Genomic DNA, 21,758 nt, shown 5'->3' on the forward strand with positions numbered 1-21,758 from the left:
TAGGATTTGAAATAGAACGAAGATTATAGATACATGTCGATGAATATGTAATCGATAACATGCTTCGTTTATAATTATTACTTTCATTAATAATATGGAAATAACAAATGAAGAGTGAAATGAAAAGCTATATATATATTCAGTTAAGTTAATAATAGTCTGTTGTTACGTAATGTCGGTTCCAGAAGAGTGGTCTAAGAAACAAATAACTGTATTAACACAGTTAACACTGCACCGAAGTGTTCGTTGTATCGTATTATATTAACACCGACTGATCAGTCTAACTTATAGTTGTATTTGTAAATGTTAACTCTTGGCTCAAGTCATGATTCTACATTTTCCAGTGAGTACAAATAATTTATATGATTACACAACTCACTTTAGAACTGCTCCAATTCTTTTATAACTCGCTTTATTTTTATTTATTTTTTTTTTATCTATTCGTCGGTAAAAAAAATTAATTCACTAATTCGATTTTAGCTTTTAATCCAAATCGATACACTACTTTTTTTATATCGTTATCAAGTCTACTATAAGAATAATTGTTAGAAAAATCAAAAACAAAACAAATAGGCTACATATGGCTTATAAATGATTTAGATAAGGTGAAATCAATTTGATCAGATTTCATTTAAGCAGTTAGTATTTGATTTATTTATTTGTACGTAATTTTAAGTAACTGATAGAAAAAAGAATCGCATCAACAAATTCATACATAAAAGTTTAATTTAATTAAATTTGTATTTATTTATACGTTTCGATTTTAATAAGATTTTTCACTGAATTTTCAAAAACAAAGTACGGTACTACTTTCGGTCATAAGATGGGAGTGGGGGAGTGAAAATGAGTTTTCTTTAGTTTTGAAATATGAGGAGTATGAAAATACCAATCACTTAAATTGTAAATTGGGGTTTCCTTAAACTTATAATATATATATATATATTTCCAAAATAACTTGATCCTATTTCATTGAAATTTACATGTGTTGTAGTAGTGTATTTAAAGTTGTGCATGTGAAGATTTTATGAAGATTGGTTGAGTCATTCTTGAGTTACACTCAGTTTAAAGTCGAAAGAATTTGAGCGGGGCAAGTTAAAAGCGTGGTTCGTTAAGATGCTGCAATTTGGAACGTTGTCGTTTCTTAATCTGCGGCATCAATTGTTAGCAACATTAAACCAAATTAAAGAAATATGAAAATATATTTTTTATTATTTTTTTTATTTATTTTTTTTTAAATTATATTTCTAGATGTTTAAAAAATAATATAATTTCCATTCTAATTTTATTCTACAATTTATTTTTACCTAGTTAATTTTGTATATTTTCCCCAGTTGTTTGGTATTAGCTGACTATAGTCACCAAATAACTTAGTAGATTTTTGTACGTAGTACATTTATTAATCCCCCTAATAATTTTGTAAAAAAGTAAAATAAAATATGAACGTCATTCTGATATTAAATATATAAATAATAAACCTTTATTACGATAATTTTTTATGTGTTCTATGAATAACTTATTACCATAGGTAGATAAATAGTTTAATTTAAATTGAACTCAATATTGTAAACTCTTTTTATTAATTCCTTAGTTAATTATTTCGTATTAATACTAGACATGATTAATTTTCTCGAAATTCATTCTATATTTTGTACAAAAGTTTCATCCTTCAATCACTGTTGAATTTTTACTTATAACTGATAAGAGAATGGATAAATTACTCTACCTTTTAATAAATGAATCGATAAAAACTTTTTTAAAAAGCTGGAAATGATAATGCTAGACATAAAAAACTATTTATTTAAAAATAAATAGTACGGGTAGAGTTGTACCCGTTGTACCAACTTTCTAAGGCCTTGAAAAAGTCATCCTATTAGGTAAAATGGACTAAATTTTGATAAAATTTAACTCAATAATTCTTTTCAAATAATTTATATAAAGAGTTAATTCATAAAATAATAACTTTAAAACAGGACATACCAACCCCGTAGGGGGAAGACACCCACCTTGTGAAGTTACAGGTCGCCACACCAACCCCTTCGTTTCGAGTTCTGACGGGCTTTACAGTTTTTTTTTTAAACAGGACAGAAATCAAAGTACAAATTTATACTAATGAGCCACATGGTTCTGAAGTCCTGCTTTGTCTTTCACTGAAGAAAGTTCCCCATATAAGTGCTACTGCGGTTTTGGTTAAAACGTATTAACCCAAGCAAAAATTAAATATTAAATATATCTTAAGGGAATAGAAATTTTACTGTTTTTTTTTTTTTTTTTTTTTTTATTATATTTATTTATTTTTTTTATAAAATGCAACTTTTCCGTAGGTATTAATATGTATTTTATGAGATTTACTTCAATTTTATGAATAAATTTAGTAATAATCCAGGATAGATAATTATTGATTTGAAATTACTTGACTTATCAACAAATTCTGTACGAAAAATAAAACGACGCTGAAGTAAAAATATTATAAGATATCTTATGTAAAATACATTCATTTTTTGTATAAATTAATTTAACTATTAGTCCTATTTAAAGGGATATAACTTTTTTTTTTTACGTTATATCCTTACTGCTACTACATAGCAACTGTAGCTATAAAGGGAAAGTATAGCATTTGGTCCGAAATTTCCATGACGAGTTTTTCGTGAATATCAACATTTGACGACACGATGATCAAAAAATCATTTTAAAAAAACTGAAAGAAATAGAGATTTCAGTAAGATGTATTCACGTGTTGGCCTACATTTTGTTTAATAGCGTCGTATGCTTTAAAATAATTTTTTTGAAAATTACTTAAAAAATATCTATGCATGGGGTATTAAATTTTGGGAAGAATTAAAAGGGGGAGGTTAGTTTTCGCCATTTTAAACTTTTTAGTTTTTGAATAGAGGTCGTAAAAAATTGAGCTTTAATACGATGAAAGAACTTATTAAGTTATTTAAAACTCCAAACTTTTTAATCAATCGGATTTCGGGGTGGGTGGATAATCAGTTACATTTCAAAAGAGTTTTAATCTCATATCTCGAAAGTCCGTTGACTTAAGAAGTTTAAATTTAGCACGAATATTTGGCGGTATATATATATACTAGTTTTGGTCTGATTTTCAATTCCATCGATATGAAGCGTCACGGTACCCATACTTTTCGTTTTCTTTTTTCCGACAGAATGTCCCGGGACAGTCCAAGAAAATTTCTGTTTACTTGATCTTGCTGGACTCCTTACGATTTGAAACGGTTGAAATGTGTCAAAAACCGAATAACTGATTTTTTGACATCACCATACTTTTTCTTATATAAATATATATGCAAGGTATCCCAGGTGTCAGCCAAACTTAAGAGGCTGATTTAGGACATCAGAATTAACAAAAAAAGCTGAAAACACAGTTGCAGGACTTTCCCACCACGCGGCTAAAGCAGCATTCCGGGAAAGTCCTCCAAATGTGGGTTGTTTCTGATGCACAGTTTACACACACAACTTAATTAAAAATATTAATCATTTTATTGGAATATAATATTTTTTCGTTTATTTAATTCAATGATTCTAACTAAAGCGCGGACGCATACCATTTTTAATTCGCGGTACTAGCGGCAACGGTTGACACCTTTTTCTTTCTTTTTCCTGTTTAGAATAAACAGAATAGAATTATCTAAACGGTAGTTACCGGAGGGGTAACTACCGTTTAGATAATTTTTCAGAGGATGAATGAGGATGATATGTATGAGTGTAAATGAAGTGTTAAGTCTTGTACATTCTCAGTTCGACCATTCCTGAGATGTGTGGTTAATTGAAACCCAACCACCAAAGAACACCGGCATCCACGACCTTTTTTTCAAATCCATGTAAAAATATCTGGCTTTACTAGGACTTGAACGCTGTAACTCTCGACTTCCAAATCAGCTGATTTGGGAAGACGCGTTAACCACTAGACCAACCCGGTGGGTTAACGGTTGACACCTAACTAATGTAATCTCACAACTTATACAGAACAAATTTCTTGTTTATTTTCATGCGATAGTTCTTGCGTAGGACTTCATCCATGCCATTCATTGTTTCTTCTAAATTCTTTTTACTCTCAACTAGAATTACTATATCATCAGCAAATTGTAGCATCTTTATGTTTTTCACCTTGTACTGTTACTCCGAATCTAAATTGTTCTTTAACGTTATTACCTGCTATTTCCATGTAAAGATTAAAAAATAACGGGGACAGGGAACATCCTTGTCGAACTCCGTTTCTTATTACGGCTTCTTTCTTATGTTCTTCAATTATTACTGTTGCTGTTTGGTTCCTGTAAATGTTAGCAATGGTTCTTCTATCTCTGTATTTGAACCCTAATTTTTTTTTAAATGCTGAACATTTTATTCCAGTCTACGTTATCGAATGCCTTTTCTAGGTCTATAAATGCCAAGTATGTTGGTTTGTTTTTCTTTAATCTTCCTTCCACTATTAATCTGAGGCCTAAAATTGCTTCCCGTGTCCCTATACTTTTTCTGAAACCAAATTGGTCTTCTCCTACTTAATTGGTAATATAGTATCCAAAAAAACTACAATGAAATTGTAAACCGTATGGTAAGAGTCTCACAGATATTTCTACGGCTCATAAATAAATTTCTGTAATATAAATAAAACTGCTTTTATAAAAACGATACTGATATCAAAAAAAATAAGACACTACATTTCTATTATCAAAATCTGTTATTAATTTAGAATTTTCTTTAAAAAAAATACATATTAAATAAACGTAATATTACGTACTATACTATTAGTATTAGTATAGTACTATACTATACTATTAGTATACTATACTATACTATTAGTATTAGTACTATACTAAACGTAATATTAAATAAACGTAATAGACAATATATATACAATAATAGATAGTAAACAATGTTTATTTAAGCTTTCCATATAATAAGCAAAAAATTGAAAAATTTGTTACAAAACTCTTACCGGCCCGATTTCATTTATATGTAATCCATATCACATTTGCAGAAATAATACATTTCTTATGGTTATTTGTTGTTTAATAAATGAAATCGGGCCGGTAAGAGTTTTGTAACTATTTTTTCTATTTTTTTATTATTATATAGAACGCTTAAAAATTGTATATTATCTATTATTGTATATTTATCATCTATTACATATATTTAACATGTATTTTTTTTATAGAAAATTCTAAATTAATAACAGATTTTGATAATAGAAATGTACTGTCTTTCCTTTTTTTGATGTCAATATTGTTTTGTTAAAAACAGTTTTATTTATGTTACTGACATTTTTGTTTTTTGAGCGGAAGAAATGATATGTGTGAGACTCTTACCGTACAGTTTACAATTTCATTGTAATTTTTAATTTTTTTTTTTTTTTTTTGAATTAGTGATTGTTATCTTATGGATTTATTATTGGAATTTAATGAATTAGAAAAACAAACTGAAATTCACGGCCAATTTTTTTGGCTGATAGTCATATAATTCACTTGGTATCATATTTTTCCTGTTTTAATAAAAATAATACAATGGACCTTTACCAATCGAAAATCAGTTATGTAATTTTGCACTTATTACTTTGTAAGTGTAACCCTAGATTTTTATGGTTAAATTCGATTTTACTAACCGAATTTATTTCTGTTTTATTTATTCCTTTTTTAATAAAACTAGTATAATATCTTATAAACTAATACTTTTTTTTTTTAAAGTAATGAGGATTAATAAAATTGTTTCATCTTCAATACTTTCATTTCCGTAACAGCATTTACTATTAAAACAACCTGTAGTATATTTTCTTTTAAATTTTATTATTTCTAGTACATCATCAAGTTTTTGTACTCTACCTAGTACCATCAAGTACAGCTATCTAGCGGCGCGATTCGTAAAGGTACATTAAAAAAATGAATAAAATGACATATTTGAGTCCCGCGGTTCATCAAATGGAAAAAAAAACGTTGTCTAACAACATTCGATGTATTTTTTTGAAAGTATTCTTTATTACTAATCTAATTGAACTGAAATATAATGTTTTCACGATTATTTTTTTCCTCATTTTCATTTCACTGTTAGGTTAAGTCATTTTTAGAACTGTAAACGTAGTTCGTTGTTCGTCGTCTCTTACCGACGAAGTTCTAACGAACTCTGTGACCAAATCACAGGTCTTAACAAGGTATTTCAAACGAGATTGGAATTTTACAAAAAAGTTATTTGTGCGTTATGTTAGCATAACAAAAAATAATACCATCGAATTCATTCTTTAAAATCTAAACAATTTTTGAAAAAAAGAATTATCTCCCCTAAAAACTTACTTTTTAAAAAGTTTTCGAACCTTTGACAATATTAATCTGACGAACTAATTTTTTTTATCTATCATTAATTGAAATATTGAGATCAATATCTTAGTAAATATTAATCACTGGGAAGAGATAAGTATTTGTTTCAAAACACAACGTTGTCATTTGATGTATTTACGTAATACAACATTTGTAATATCTTAGGAAAACAACTTTAGCACAGGCTAAAACTTGTATGTCATTTTATCTCTTTAAAAATAATTTTAACATCGTTAATTTCTCGGTTATATTTTTATACTGTATAACTATATACTGTACTATATAAAGGAAAGTATGCTAAACGGGTCTAATTATGCAGATTTTGACGTTTCATGAACCAAAAAAAACCTCGATTTTACCATTGAAAAACTCCTAAGGATGGATGTAAATACGTACTTATTATGTATGTTGACCGGTTTATTGCTCAATATAATATAATTATTTTATATTACTCATCATTACTCATTCATCAAAAATCAATATAAAAGTAATTCGCGTTTAAAATAATCACATAGATACGCTGTTAGTAAAATTGTCTATCAAAACAAATCATGAAAATTTGTTTGACCTTCGAATAATTGACCTTAATTAGTAAATATTTCCAATGAATTTTTTAAATTGCTTAAATCAAGTTCTCTCAGTATTATAATTATACATCCGTGCTTCAGAATCATCAAGAGTATAATTTTATTTTATAATAAAATATACTAAATTTTTTTAAATATAATTTGAATTTATGTTTTTAAAGTAATAGTTAAAATGAAAACAACCACAAGAGATAATTTTGAAATCATATGAAAAATCAACCAATATTCGAAACACAGCTTCAGTTTCAGTACCCGGAAAGTGATGATTATAACTCTGTTTCCAGCTTTTTTCTTCATTAAATGGACCGATTTTGATGATTTTTCTTCATTTTGTATGAGAATCTCATCTTGTTTTTTTTCTTTTGTAATGTCTTTCTGTATTATTTAAGTGGGAAATCTTTATTCCAAAAATTATATTGTCATAATATTTTCATTTTTTTCTCATCAATACTTAGTATTTAATTTTTATATTACTCGTACAACAATATATAACTTGATTTAATTTTAATGATTAAAGTATTTTCTTCAATAATTTAGATAAACCAATATTTTTCCTAATATAGTAAAAAAGGAGAAAATAAAATAGGAAATTAAAAAAAAATTATTAATAAGAAAAACAAGGATATAAAATATTCCCTCATTCAAGAGAACCCTAGCTCATTCCCTCTTTATGTCTCATTTTTCTGAATTCGTATCTTTAACAAGCGTCTCACCTAAGAGTTTTATGATACAGATAGATTTTTGTAGGCATAATTAAAATATAAATAAAAAATTATATTAAAAACGTAAAACAAAATAATTATTTTAATAACAACAGCTCTAATATCTAAAAATAATATCTGTATATTTTTTTTTTTTAATAATTTTCATAGTCTCTTTCTTATAATGGCTGAAAAGTTAATACAGCATATTTGCATACACTGTAATTGTAAAATGGAATTATTTTCTCAAGAGATCAGTTTTATAACTTAACTTTAAAAGTAATTTTCTTAATAACTTACTATTAAGCAACTCCAATACCAACAAATGAAAAAAAGAGTTTAATTTTAGAAATTAGACTTCCTTAATCTACCGTAAAACCATAAAGAGAATTTTAACTGCCATTTTTATTTTATACTGCAAACATTTAACAATGAATTTTTGTTAAATACTGTTATAAAAATTAACATAGATTCACAGCGCAGGCAGCGTGTGTGAAAAAAATTCATTAAAATTAAAGAACACGACAGCAGGTTATGACTTGATCGAAGCAGATGTATGAAAAGAATCACCAAAACAAGTAAGAGAAGAGCTGAAGAATATTCTAGAAGAAATGTGCAAAACTGAAAAAATTGCACAAGATTGGAAAAATGCACTAATAAACTCACTACATACAAAAGGAGATAAAACAGATGTATATAACTATAGAGAGATTTCCCTCTTACTTGTGACATTCTTTTAAATGCATTTTAAATAGAATGAAACAAACTGTAAAAAACAACTGGGAGAATGCCAAGGAGATTCAGAAAAGATCTTGTGCCGAACTAATGTGGAGACTCAAAACAATATAAGGGATGGAATGGCAAAAGATAAAACTACTTAACCATCTTAAGGTACATAAGTCATCCGATAGAATTTCCTTATTTAACATCTTAGAAGAATTCAGTATGGATCCCAAAACAGATTTTAACATAATTATACAGACTAAACAAAAGATCCAGAGTAAGACTGATGGGACAACTCTGAGAAAAAATAAAAAAATAAATAAAGTAAGACAAGGAGATAGTTTTTCACCAATTTTTTTTATCTGTGCCCTAAAGAAAGTAATAAAATAATGGGGAAAAAGGTTGAAAAACTGGAACTCACCATCAAATATAATTGGGACTGAAATTGAAAGGAATAGGAATAACCTGCCTAGTCTTTGCCGATGCTACTTTTTTAGAGAATTTCAAAAGAACAGCACAACAAGTAAACAACTTAAAAGAAATTGGAGAGAAAGTAAAAATTACTTTACTACTTAACTTTAATTTATTATTAACTTTAATTTATTACTTTACTTTAAAACTAAAAAATTACTTTAAAAGACAGAATTCATGATCAATATCAAAGACTCCCCCCAAGTCTCTAAATACCAAATACAGAAAAATCAGTTGTCAATAAATTTAAATATCTGGGAGAAATAATCCAAATTGAGTTAGGTAAAGAAGCCCTTTTTTTTTTTTGTCTTCAGTCATTTGATTGGTTTGATGCAGCTCTCCAAGATTCCCTATCTAGTGCTAGTCGTTTCATTTCAGTATACCCTCTACATCCTACATCCCTAACAATTTGTTTTACATATTCCAAACGTGGCCTGCCTACACAATTTTTCCCTTCTACCTGTCCTTCCAATATTAAAGCGACTATTCCAGAATGCCTTAGTATGTGGCCTATAAGTCTGTCTCTTCTTTTAACTATATTTTTCCAAATGCTTCTTTCTTCATCTATTTGCCGCAATACCTCTTCAATTGTCACTTTATCCACCCATCTGATTTTTAACATTCTCCTATAGCACCACATTTCAAAAGCTTCTAATCTTTTCTTCTCAGATACTCCGATCGGCCAAGTTTCACTTCCATATAAAGCGGCACTCCAAACATACACTTTCAAAAATCTTTTCCTGACATTTAAATTAATTTTTGATGTAAACAAATTATATTTCTTACTGAAGGCTCGTTTAGCTTGTGCTATTTGGCATTTTATATCGCTCCTGCTTCGTCCATCTTTAGTAATTCTACTTCCCAAATAATAAAATTCTTCTACCTCCATAAACTTTTCTCATCCTATTTTCACATTCAGTGGTCCATCTTTGTTATTTCTACTACATTTCATTACTTTTGTTTTGTTCTTGTTTATTTTCATGCGATAGTTCTTGTGTAGGACTTCATTTATGTCGTTCATTGTTTCTTCTAAATCCTTTTTACTCTCAACTAGAATTACTATATCATCAGCAAATCGTAGCATCTTTATCTTTTCACCTTGTACTGTTACTCCGAATCTAAATTGTTCTTTAACATCATTAACTGCTAGTTCCATGTAAAGATTAAAAAGTAACGGAGACAGGGAACACCCTTGTCGGACTCCCTTTCTTATTACGGCTTCTTTCTTATGTTCTTCAATTGTTACTGTTGCTGTTTGGTTCCTGTACATGTTAGCAATTGTTCTTCTATCTCTGTATTTGAACCCTAATTTTTTTAAAATGCTGAACATTTTATTCCAGTCTACGTTATCAAATGCCTTTTCTAGGTCTATAAACGCCAAGTATGTTGGTTTGTTTTTCTTTAACCTTCCTTCTACTATTAATCTGAGGCCTAAAATTGCTTCCCTTTTCCCTATACTTTTCCTGAAACCAAATTGGTCTTCTCCTAACACTTCCTCCACTCTCCTCTCAATTCTTCTGTATAGAATTCTAGTTAAGATTTTTGATGCATGACTAGTTAAAACTAATTGTTCTGTATTCTTCACATTTATCTGCCCCTGCTTTCTTTGGTATCATTACTATAACACTTTTTTTGAAGTCTGACGGAAATTCCCCTTTTTCATAAATATTACACACCAGTTTGTATAATCTATCAATCGCTTCCTCACCTGCACTGCGCAGTAATTCTACAGGTATTCCGTCTATTCCAGGAGCCTTTCTGCCATTTAAATCTTTTAATGCTCTCTTAAATTCAGATCTCAGTATTGTTTCTCCCATTTCATCCTCCTCAACTTCCCATCAAACAAGCTCATCAAACAAAAATAAGAAAAATAGAATTGTTATATAAAATAATAAAAGATACAACAAAGAAACAAAGAGAGCATCTCAATAAAAGCAAATTTCAGGCATTACAATACAGTAAACAAACAAAAAAGCCTCTAGGCATCAGAATACATCTTGTTTGAAATTAGGTGAAATAAATGCAATAAAAAAAAAGAAAGATAAACTGGATAAATTTTAATTTCATTTTACAGTTCGAATTTATGAAAGATTTAATTAATTCAATCAGCTGTAGAATTAATTATTCAAGAGGTCAAATTTATAAGGGTTTCCGAACTTTATTAACGTTCTTTGTATATGTGTTACTGGCCCAGGAAATATTGTGCCATGAAATTTTAAAAAAATTGATTGAGGGAGGTGTTGAAGCAATAAGTCTCTATAAGAAAAATATGTATGTAATAAATTAAATAAATAAATTTATATCCTGTAACAGCTCTTAAGAACCTCATCACTGCACTTTGTAGTCTTTGCCTATGAGTAGATACCACTGTCCGTGACTCCCTTAAAAATAAAAAATAAAATAAAATGATTCAGGAATCAATATTACTTTATAAAGTTTTAGGAGGGTTTCTCATTTTACTTTCACCTTTATATTTAATGAACAGTAAAATTTGTCACTGGGCCAGTTATTTTATTGAACTGCTCTACCTTATTGTCAATACAATGATGTCCAGGATGGCACATCCAAAAATTAAAAACAGCTGATTTGCCAGACTGAATGATCATTAATCTAGTGGGCTAATGTAAAAGCCATAACTTTGATTTTTGTTAGTGAAATATACAGTCATCTCTTCCCAATATTATAGTCAGTTTAAAAAAGAAAAAAAACTGCTAATGAATTGCATAACTCTCCTGGCTACATCAATTTATGTAATTCATTTTTGAAAAAACTTTCTGGTTACACCAGAAAAATTGGTAGACCAATACTACTTTTGGGGTAGGGGGAAAATGTATTAAATTATTGCAAAATTGGAAAAGGGTTGAAGCTGTTTTCGCTGAAATAAAACTTCAAATCTTTACATGCTATGCCCATAAGAAAAAGAATTTCTGGTACAGTCAGAAAGTTTTTTTTCAGTTTGGGGGCACCCATATTCAAGATGAAGTATTTGGATAAAATTAATTTTTAAGAGAATAATCCCTAAATGATGATAATAAATTTTAAAAAAATTAATTGTTTAAAAAATACAAAGATACACCCATAATTCTAAATAAACAAAGTTATAATTTTCTAGAAAGGGGAGAAAATTTCTAACTAATTTTTTTTTTCAAGAAATACTAAAGAATAACAGCTATCAAAAATTACAATTTTACATCTACGACAAAATACGGGCCAACATAAAAACATACATACATACACATAAATATCTATCTGATAAAAATAGATTTTTTGGATTTGGGAATAAGATTTTTTCCACAGATATTTACAATTTATTTAAATATATTTTTTTGTTAAAAAAAAATCTTCTCAATGTACGAAACTTAAAAAAAAAAATTTTTAGATATTTTTTTTTTTACCAATCTGTATACTTTCCTGTTATAGCTATAGCTTCTGTAGCAGCATATTTCACTAAAGCTGGAAAAGTAATATTGCCTATTGCAGAGTGCCTTCATAAGATACAATTTGGTCACCAGCAAATAAAAAGTAAGGATGCTTCTCTTCTTAAAGTCATAACTACACTTACGTAAACAATTTGTCCATTTCTAAAGAACTTTATCCACATATATATAAATTAAACACTGTCATACACATCTGAAAGTTATTACATTATTACTCCTTATCACCTCCACTAAATGGTCAGGAATACTCCTTCACTTTAAAATATCAAATACCATTTGATATATTAAAACAAAGGGCAATTTCCCATTAACAAATATAATCTTACTTATACCTTGGTCATTATTGCATTCTGTGAGTAATTTTTTTGTTTTGCTATATTCTGAAAATATCTAGAAAGTGAGAAAAAATTATCTAAATGTTTATTCTTTTATTAGGTGAGTTACTTGTATAATTTTCTTTTTGACTGTTAATTTCATTTTTTGCACTATTTTTTGTTAATTCATAACATTTATTATTGTTTTTTTCTTTTTTCCAATACCAGTTGTAAAATACTTTTCTTAAAAGTTTTTACCGATTTAAGTACTTTAATTTTAAATTACTTCTTCATTGTAATTTTCATATTTTTTTTATTCTTTGATCTTCAAATTTATTGAATTAGTAATTGGTAAACTTATACAGTTTATTACTCTTTACAAACATTCATAGTTATTTCTGAGAAAATATATTTTTTGTAACCTTTATAACTATTTTTTGTTGCCTTAACTGTGTAGCCATCACACCTTCCTCAATGGATTTTTTTAATTTCACAAATGCAATATTCCCTAGGTAAGAAACATATATGCACAGAATGTTAATAAAGAATGAAAACTTTTATATATTTTTTCAACACTAAAACATGGAAAAAGATATTTAAAATCCAATATTAATTGACTTAGACACTCACTTCCTGATTGTTGATTTAGAGATATAATATATATCATTTGCCATTTTTTCTGCTTTTACCTGGTGTCTTTTGCTAACTGAAATGAATCGTTTAATACCTACTTCAGGAGAACATGAATACATCAGTTCTGGATTTACATAACACAAATAAACACATATTCTTTTCCTGAACTAAGACTTATAATAAATACATTAAATTAAGATGTATGTAATTATAAAAAAATTATGTATGATTCTGTTTTCAGGTTATTACTTCTTATCTGACAATATTTATTTCATTGGCTTATAGCAAAGAATGGGGTCAAAAGGATTATAAATTTATAAAAGCAGCTAATGAAGATATAAAATCATTTCACAAATTTTTGCATGCTCTAAAACAACATTCTATGGATCAGGATGAAGCCTCTTCAAACCATGATAAAGGTAGAAGAAAAATAAATATTAATACATATATTTATTAATCATTATAAAATATCAATTATATTTTAATTAACAACATATTACATTATTTAAATAGCAAATAAATGTGACAGATAAATTTTTATAATTGAAATACAAAACAAGAATCTTATCTTTTAGGTAGAATTAAATTCCATTCTTTTATTTGCCCTTCAGATATCAAAATTATATTCATCCACTTGCCATACGCAACAATAACATCCACCAATAAGTTAGATGAAACATCTTCATTGGTCTGATTTTTTTTTAAAATGGTCCAAATTATTTAAACAGAGAACACGTATATCGTTAAAATAATTTCACAAATTAAAATGCTTTAAGCTAAGATATGGAGTGCGTGGAGGTCAGGTATCCACCCTTCTTGTTCATGCCACTCGTGAGAAAATGTTTTGTTTAGGTTATTCCATACAAATGTGACAACATATGGAGGAGCTCTATATTTTGACTAACTGGAAAATGAAGCTGTCTGGTGTCTGAGACACTGTATACCCTTCTTACATATCCAGCAGTACTTTTAGCAAAAAATATGAATTAATCTTTTTCATTTGTGCATCATGCATTAACTTTTGGGCATTACAATGTTCCACAGTGACATGTGAAAGTTCAATATCCAATATCTGAGCATTAAATGACTTACTATTCCCAAAATATGAAATGTAGCTTCATCAAGAATAATGAATTTGTTTAAAAACTGCCCATTCTAATCTAACCTATAATGAATGTCTGTAGTGAATTCAAATTGTTCAGTTTTGTTGTGTAGATAAATTATACATAATAACTGAATTCTGTAACCAGTAGTAAATCATAGTAGTTCTTTTTTAACAAGAATAGTTATTCTTGGAATACCTAACTACAGAACACTTTCGCACTAATATTTTCTTGTGACTCAAATAACTTGCTTGCATAACTTCAGTGATCTTGCTAGACACTAATGGTCATCTTACATGAGACTGCTGTAGTACTCTGTTCCTCTTATGTTTGAACCATCAACAAGTTTTTATTAATTTTTGTGGTGAACTACACAACAGAATTTCCACCTAACAAGTGTAACCTGCTGAAACTCAGAAAGCCAAAAAATACATTGAACCTTCCTCCACACGTAATCATGATGACAAACTATCTTCATTCAACAATTGATCTTGTAATGCAGCACACATGCACTTGTACTAGAAGTTATTCTCTTATCAAAAATTTGATAGTTTCTCTTCATTTTGGCATATATTTCATGTCTTTGTATGCTACATTCCAAAATTATGACTCTTTGAATCCTCATCATTATTTTATTGGCACAGTGTGTATTTTTCTCACTTACAGAATTCACTGATTTTTATTTCAAACAAATAGTATACTTTTGCATCCTATTTTCCATGGGGCGGTGAATGGGAAGATAATTAAATGAAAATAGAATACATGAAGAATCAAGAAAGACAATGGGAATTAAATCAAGAATAAGGGAATGGAACTAAATTCAAAGAAAAGAAGATCATGTAAGTTTTTTTCTTTTGTAATTTGACTCATTTGATGCGCTTCATTCCTTTCTAAACTGCTCTAACCTTTTAATTTAAATGTCTTTGTTACACCCAACATCATTATTTTTTTTATGCAGTGATCTTTGTCTACTGTACAGAGATATTTCCTTCAATTATTACATTAACTAACCCTGGATAATTTAATATGTGATTTACTAACCTTAATATTTTTCTTGTACAAATGTTCCAGATTATTTTCCTGTCTGTTTTAAAAACCTTTTATTTTTTAACTTTATCAACCAGCCGATTTTAATAGAATATCATGTATTAACTGCATATTCTTCCTGGTACTGTTGGTAGAAAAGTATGTTTCTTATAACTGAAAAATTCATCTAATTTTCTTTAAAGTTTGAGTAACAAGTTAAACAAACAATTTTATGATTCACATGGATGCCTAATAATGCTATATCTTACATATTAGAAGAATCCTGGAAAACTGGATGAAAAAGTACAAATACTTTTTACATCAAGCAGTCATTTATGTATATTATTTTTATTAGATGACCAAATAGTTATCAAAGAACAGGGGATGATGATATTAGCTGCATTAAATGGTTAAGGCATGTAGAAAGAAAGAGGTATTGACTTGAAAAAATATATACAAGAGGTTATCTCTAAAGTAAAGACCATTTCATTGTAAAAAAATTTAATCTGAAAACTTTATAAATATTTTTTATTTCTCTTAAACTACATATCTCATACTACTTCTCTATATAATCGTCACATGAATTAAGACATTTATCATAGCAATACACCAGCTCCAATATACCCTCGTCATATACCCTCGCCAGTCCATTTAGCTACTGATTAACAGCATTTTTAAGTTCATAGTCACTTGCAAATTTTTTGCCACTCAAAAATTCTTTCAATTTCTCAAACAAATGATAATTAGAAGTTGCTAAGTTTGGACTGTATGGTGGGTGATCATAAATTTCCCATCCAAATGTTCTCAGTAAATCACGTGTCGGACGTGCAACATGTGGACGAACATTATTATGCAGCATGACGACACTGTCAGTCAGCCGCCCACGTCGCCAATTTTGAATGGCGCGCCGTAACTTACGTAGTGTTTTGCAATAGGATTCTGCATTTACAGTCGTTTCATGTGGCATGAAATCAATCAGCAGTATGCCAAACATATCCCAAAAGACTGTAGCCATCAGTTTGCGTCCAAATGGCTGTGGTTTGACCTTTGTTGGTCTGGTTGGTGTTTGAGGATGACGCCATTCACTTAACTGCCGTTTTCTCTCTGGCGTATAATACGAAATCCATGTTTCATTGCCGGTAACAACTGAATTAAGGAACTCACCGTTTTCTGTGTAGCGCATCAAAATTTCCAAAGCAGATCCTATTCGGATTTCTTGTGACGTTCCATTAAGACGTGCGGCACCCAACATTCACAAACCTTTCTGAAGCCTGCATGGTCGTGAACAATGCGACCAACAACAGCTCTTGAGACATCAGGAAAAAGAAGGGCCAGGTTGGAAATCGTTGAGCGATGATCTTTTCTAATTTCATGATCGACACGTTTCAACAAATCCTCGATGATTATCGTGTGCCTCCCCGAACGTTCTTCATGATGCATATTAATTCTGTTATTTCTAAACCTTTCACACCATTTTCGGATGTTTCTTTCATTCATTACATATTACCGTACACAGCAACCAACTGCCTATGAATTTAAGCCGGCTTAAAATTTTGATGGTTTAAAAAACGTATGCCTCTACGTATTTCACAGTCGACGGCAACATCCATTTTCCTATTCATTTTATAACGTAATACCTCACACGTAATCAAGGATACTACAACGGCGACAACTTACAGACAACAATGCAGTGTGTACTTTACTAGCATGGCCATGAACGACACAGGCTCGCCAATCTTAAGGAAAGAAATTTTCCATCGGTTTTTACTTTAGAGATATCTCTCGTATATAAAATATATATATAATCTCTTAGTCATGTACAACTCTTTTACGGAGTTGTACATAAAAACTTCATAAAGTATATGGCAACTGGTAGGATCAGGAAGGATATGATAACAAATTATGGTGTCATTGGAGGTTGTGATGGATACAATTATCTTGGTATTACAATTACAAATAAATGATAGTGTTTATAATTTAAAAAACATAAAAAAGAACAAGGAAGAAAATCATTCAGCTTTAGAAATCTGTAAAGTAGTAGAGTAACACAAAGGGTAATAACCCTGTAACCCTTAACAAGGAATTACTTTGTTAAGGGTAATACAAAGGGTAAAGTAGTTCAGGGTAATAAAGAAATCAAACATTTTGTATTTAAAATTTTAGTAAGTTTAAAGTAGTAGTCATCAAGTGTTATAACCTATGAATCAGAGGTTTGGGTAATAGATAGGCAGCTTCAAAACACTCTTAGCGGAGTTTTTTTTCTAACGACTTGTAATGTTTAAATTTTGGAAAGAACAAGAAATGGTTAGTGAAGAAAAATTTCAATGGGAAGTTAAATAAGGATCTTAAAAACAATTGCCGTAGAGTGTGAAGACTCACATTCTTGTAGAACTTTTGTTTAGGATATCTCACTAGAAGAAGAATAAGAAGAACAGAATGGCCATGCACTAAATGAAGAATAAGTATAGGATGAAATATTGATACATGGTCTAATTGAAAAAGACAAGAAGTACTATGTCTAAAAGGTGAAAAGCAGCATATCCATAGTATCAAAAAAACACCTATAATAAAAGAATGGGCTTTCATTTTTATATTCATTGCTTTTTATAAAAACTGTTTCAATTAAAAATAAAATATGGTTTGATGACTACTCTGAAGTAAAACATGGCCTCACATAGTTATTTTGAAATATAGAATGTTCATGGACTCAAGCAACCCACATGTAAAATAAACTATATTTATTTCATTTTACAAGAATAATATACTTATAAGGAAACTAAGCAGTCTAGTTTTTAATTTTTTCCCCTCTTAAATATTACAATAAATGTTCAAAATGTTCACCTTCAGCATTGATGTAGGCCTCAACTCGGTTCTTCATGTTCAGCGTAACTTTTCTTAGAGTTGCTGAACTGTTGTTAGAGATGCTGAAATTAATTGATATTTTCTTTTGATTCATTAAACTGTGCTGGTTTTTCTTGTAAAACAGTATCACTCAAAGACTCCGGGACATGTAGGAGTAGTATGGGGGCCATAGTCCACTGCAAATTACATGGTCATCGAAAAATTTACAAAACAACTGCATAGTTGGATTGGTGCACTGCCAATCTGCACTTCTACAACCGCACTGGTTGTAGCAGCACTAGCCTTTGCAATCAGCAGTTTCATACTTCACTTTTAAGCTAGGCTACAAATTTGAAATAATCTCTGAATAAAATTCTCCAGTTAATGTTTCTGCACAATTAAAAAGATGAATCCAATCAACCTTTGTCATAAAATCGTGCACCAAATCCCAATGTTTTGAAAGTACGAATTGTCATTCATGACAAATGTGAGGATTCTCAGAACTCCATACATTAATACTTTGGCTGTTATGTATCTAGAAAGATGAAATCATAATTTATCTAAACAAAAAACACTGTAAAAAACATTCATATCACCTTGATATGAAATGTTTAAATCGCTAATGTTATCTATTTAAATCAAATACTCAAATTTCTTTTGCTACTTGAATATAGTATGAGAGTACTTGAGTTTTTTTAGACTTATATCTGTGTACTATCATCTATATACTTTCCTGAGTGACTTTCTTGGAAAATGTAAAGCAACTGATGAATATAGTGCAAACTTCATCATGTAATATTGACAGATGACTATTGCATTTTCAATTAGCTACCATGATGAAAAGTATGGCATATTTCTCATCATGGGTAATTTTTCCATGAATGTATAACCACATTTTTTTGTGGGAATATATTTCCCACAGAATATGGCCTTCACATCCTTGTGCCTCTCCAGCAGAATTTTAATCTGCTTCTTAGATTGATGGATGAGGAAAAAGGAACTACGATTGTAATTTCTTCTTCATCTTCTTTTTCCAGTCTTTTGGTAGGAATTATCTCTATTTTCGTGGTGATGATCTTCTTGTTCCTTAGTTTCTTCTTCCTACCTGGCTTTCCCTATTTGACGGTCGTAAATAATTACAACCAGTAACCTCAAAAAGTCTGTGTCCTGAAAACTGTGTCACAGGGAAATGTGTGGGTATCTCCATTCTTTTTTGTCCAATGAAATCTTCTTTTCTTTTGTAGTATTTCTTTAGTTCTTGAGATAAAAGGATGTAGATAGATAAATAGGGGTACGAACTGTGTGTTGTGATAAACAAATAGTCAATTTTGTCCTTCACAAACCGTAGCACTCAATTTTTATAATTTTCTTTTAGCTCCATGTGCAGCCAAGAAGGGTTTGGGAGGAACCGCAAGGCAAAAAACTGTCCTTATTGCTGTAGATGCTACTACTGGATCAGTAGCAACTGAAACAAACCTCAAGAAAAAGGAAAGAAAAACGTGTTCCTATTTGTCTCTTTGAACTCTATACACGATGATAACCCCCATAACTTTGATATAAAGTTAAATACAGATAACCTCATAAATTGAAAAAACTGGCAAATACAACACCGAGTGTTATCCTTAAGACTTTATTTTTTCCATGGAATCCTATTTTCTGAATGTCTTACTCCATGTTCAACATCACTTAAAAAAAAAAAGAAAAAGGATTGAACACACGGTAGTAAGGCACCTAGCCAATTAGAATTATACATTGCAGGCTATTCCACTATCCATGCATCACGTTGGCTCATCATGTCAAGAATGGAGTGAGAAGGCTTTCTATTGTGGGAATGGATCTTCTTTGCAGCCATCCCTGAAGTGTTTTGCCATCCCTGAGCAGCAATCACAAATAGTCTTCAAGATTGTGCCACCCCGATTTCCAATGCTGTCTTTAAACCGGCATTGTAATGTTGAGTCACATACAGAGAGATGATGAGTCACTGGTGTATGGCTCTTTGATCTTGTCTCATGCAATCACAGCAAAATATCTGTCTTACCTGAAAACCTATAATAATAAACAAATTGTTTTGAGCTGTGTGATTTTACATACGTACTTCATATTAATTTGATGAAAAGTATCAGATGACTTGTCATATAAACTTTATGAAAGACTCAGATAAACAGCAGCTGAAATTTAAAGGTTTTTTAAAGAGAATATTTGACCTGCTTAACTAACTATTCCAAGAAAATTCTTAATATAAATAAAATTAATTATATAACTTTAAAAGCACTACAATACAATCTAATTAAAGTAAATATTCCAAATTATTAAGTTGAATATCTCAACAAAAATAAAACCATTAATAATAAATAATTATTTCACAAAACGCATAACTGTGTACAGAAGCAGCACACGAGGTATAAGTATTTTTACATCTATAATATAAACTCATTTGTAAACCTACCAATGTCACTGAGTACAAAATTGCAAATGGCTTTTGACTTTAAAATTGAGGTATTCACTATTTTAAATCTATAAATTTGCTTAAGCGTCTTGAAGACTTAAAAATTATAAATGTACATTTATCTTCAAAAGTTTTTTAATTATTTTTTGTTAATATTTTTTATAGTTAGTGATGTAATTATTTTTAACTGTAAACTAGTTTTCATGCATAATATTGTTATTTATGACCATATCATACCACTATATAATATAGTATTATGTTTTATAATACTATAAAACATAAATAAATAAATATATATTTATGCGAATATGTTTTGAATTTTAGTTTTCAAGCATCTTTATTTGATATATCTTGGTTTTTGAAATGGCTTTCACAGTCCACCAATCTCTTTTCTTCAAATCATCATGCATAAGTATTATCGGACAGTTTCATAATAAATAATTTGAAACTTATTTGATTACAATTAGTGTCTGTGCTACTTTTAAAAATACAGAGATACTGATAAAAATCTTAACTTATGTGGTTAAATTCATATTTATGAATTTTCAATCTCTGCTATAAAGAATGTTATTTATTTATTAAAAATAATAATATCTATTAAACCAGAAAATATGGTTTTTCTGTAACTCAACGCAATATTTTGGTTTACGAGAAAGAGCATTATTACGCTTTAGTTGTTATTTTTAATAAATTTCTGAACCATTTAAAAAAAATATTCCCACCAATTTATTTAAAATACAACTAAAAGATTTAGTTTTACTGAAGCAATATTACTCTGTCAATGAATTTTTAAATTACATGAATTAAATCTTTTTTAATTCTTATTTTTCTGTATCCCATTTAAGTTGAACATAAATATGTACTGAAATAATTTTCATTAAACCTTCTGAATTGTAAATTACTTTTTAGTTATCTATTACAGTAAGTATCCTCATTTTTTTACCTTAATAATATTTCATAGATTTATATTTTAAATAATTAATATAAACTTTATCATATCCTTTTTTTTATATTATAATTAAATATGTATTTTGTTATGCAGTTATGACCAAGGTTTTACCAATGGTTTTCTTTGATCCATCCAGGAAAATGCTGAGTAATTGCTTATTTTATAATGAAGTAGCATACCTAGCCGTTACTGATGTGAACTATA

At 29.2% G+C, this 21,758-nt stretch overlaps 1 protein-coding gene across 1 annotated transcript in view; it reads left to right on the top strand.

The window, feature by feature from the left end:
- Positions 1-212: 212 nt before the first annotated feature.
- LOC142320872 (uncharacterized) overlaps positions 213-21,758 on the top strand; it is a 49,110-nt gene continuing 27,564 nt past the window's right edge. The window contains exons 1-2 of the mRNA XM_075358850.1: positions 213-343; positions 13,431-13,608. Coding sequence (XP_075214965.1) covers positions 326-343; positions 13,431-13,608 — 196 coding nt within the window. The 5' untranslated portion in view covers positions 213-325. The remainder of the gene's footprint in view (positions 344-13,430; positions 13,609-21,758) is intronic.

The sequence above is a fragment of the Lycorma delicatula genome, chromosome 3, assembly GCF_047948215.1.
Source record: "Lycorma delicatula isolate Av1 chromosome 3, ASM4794821v1, whole genome shotgun sequence".
Classification (NCBI taxonomy): Eukaryota; Metazoa; Arthropoda; class Insecta; order Hemiptera; family Fulgoridae; genus Lycorma; species Lycorma delicatula.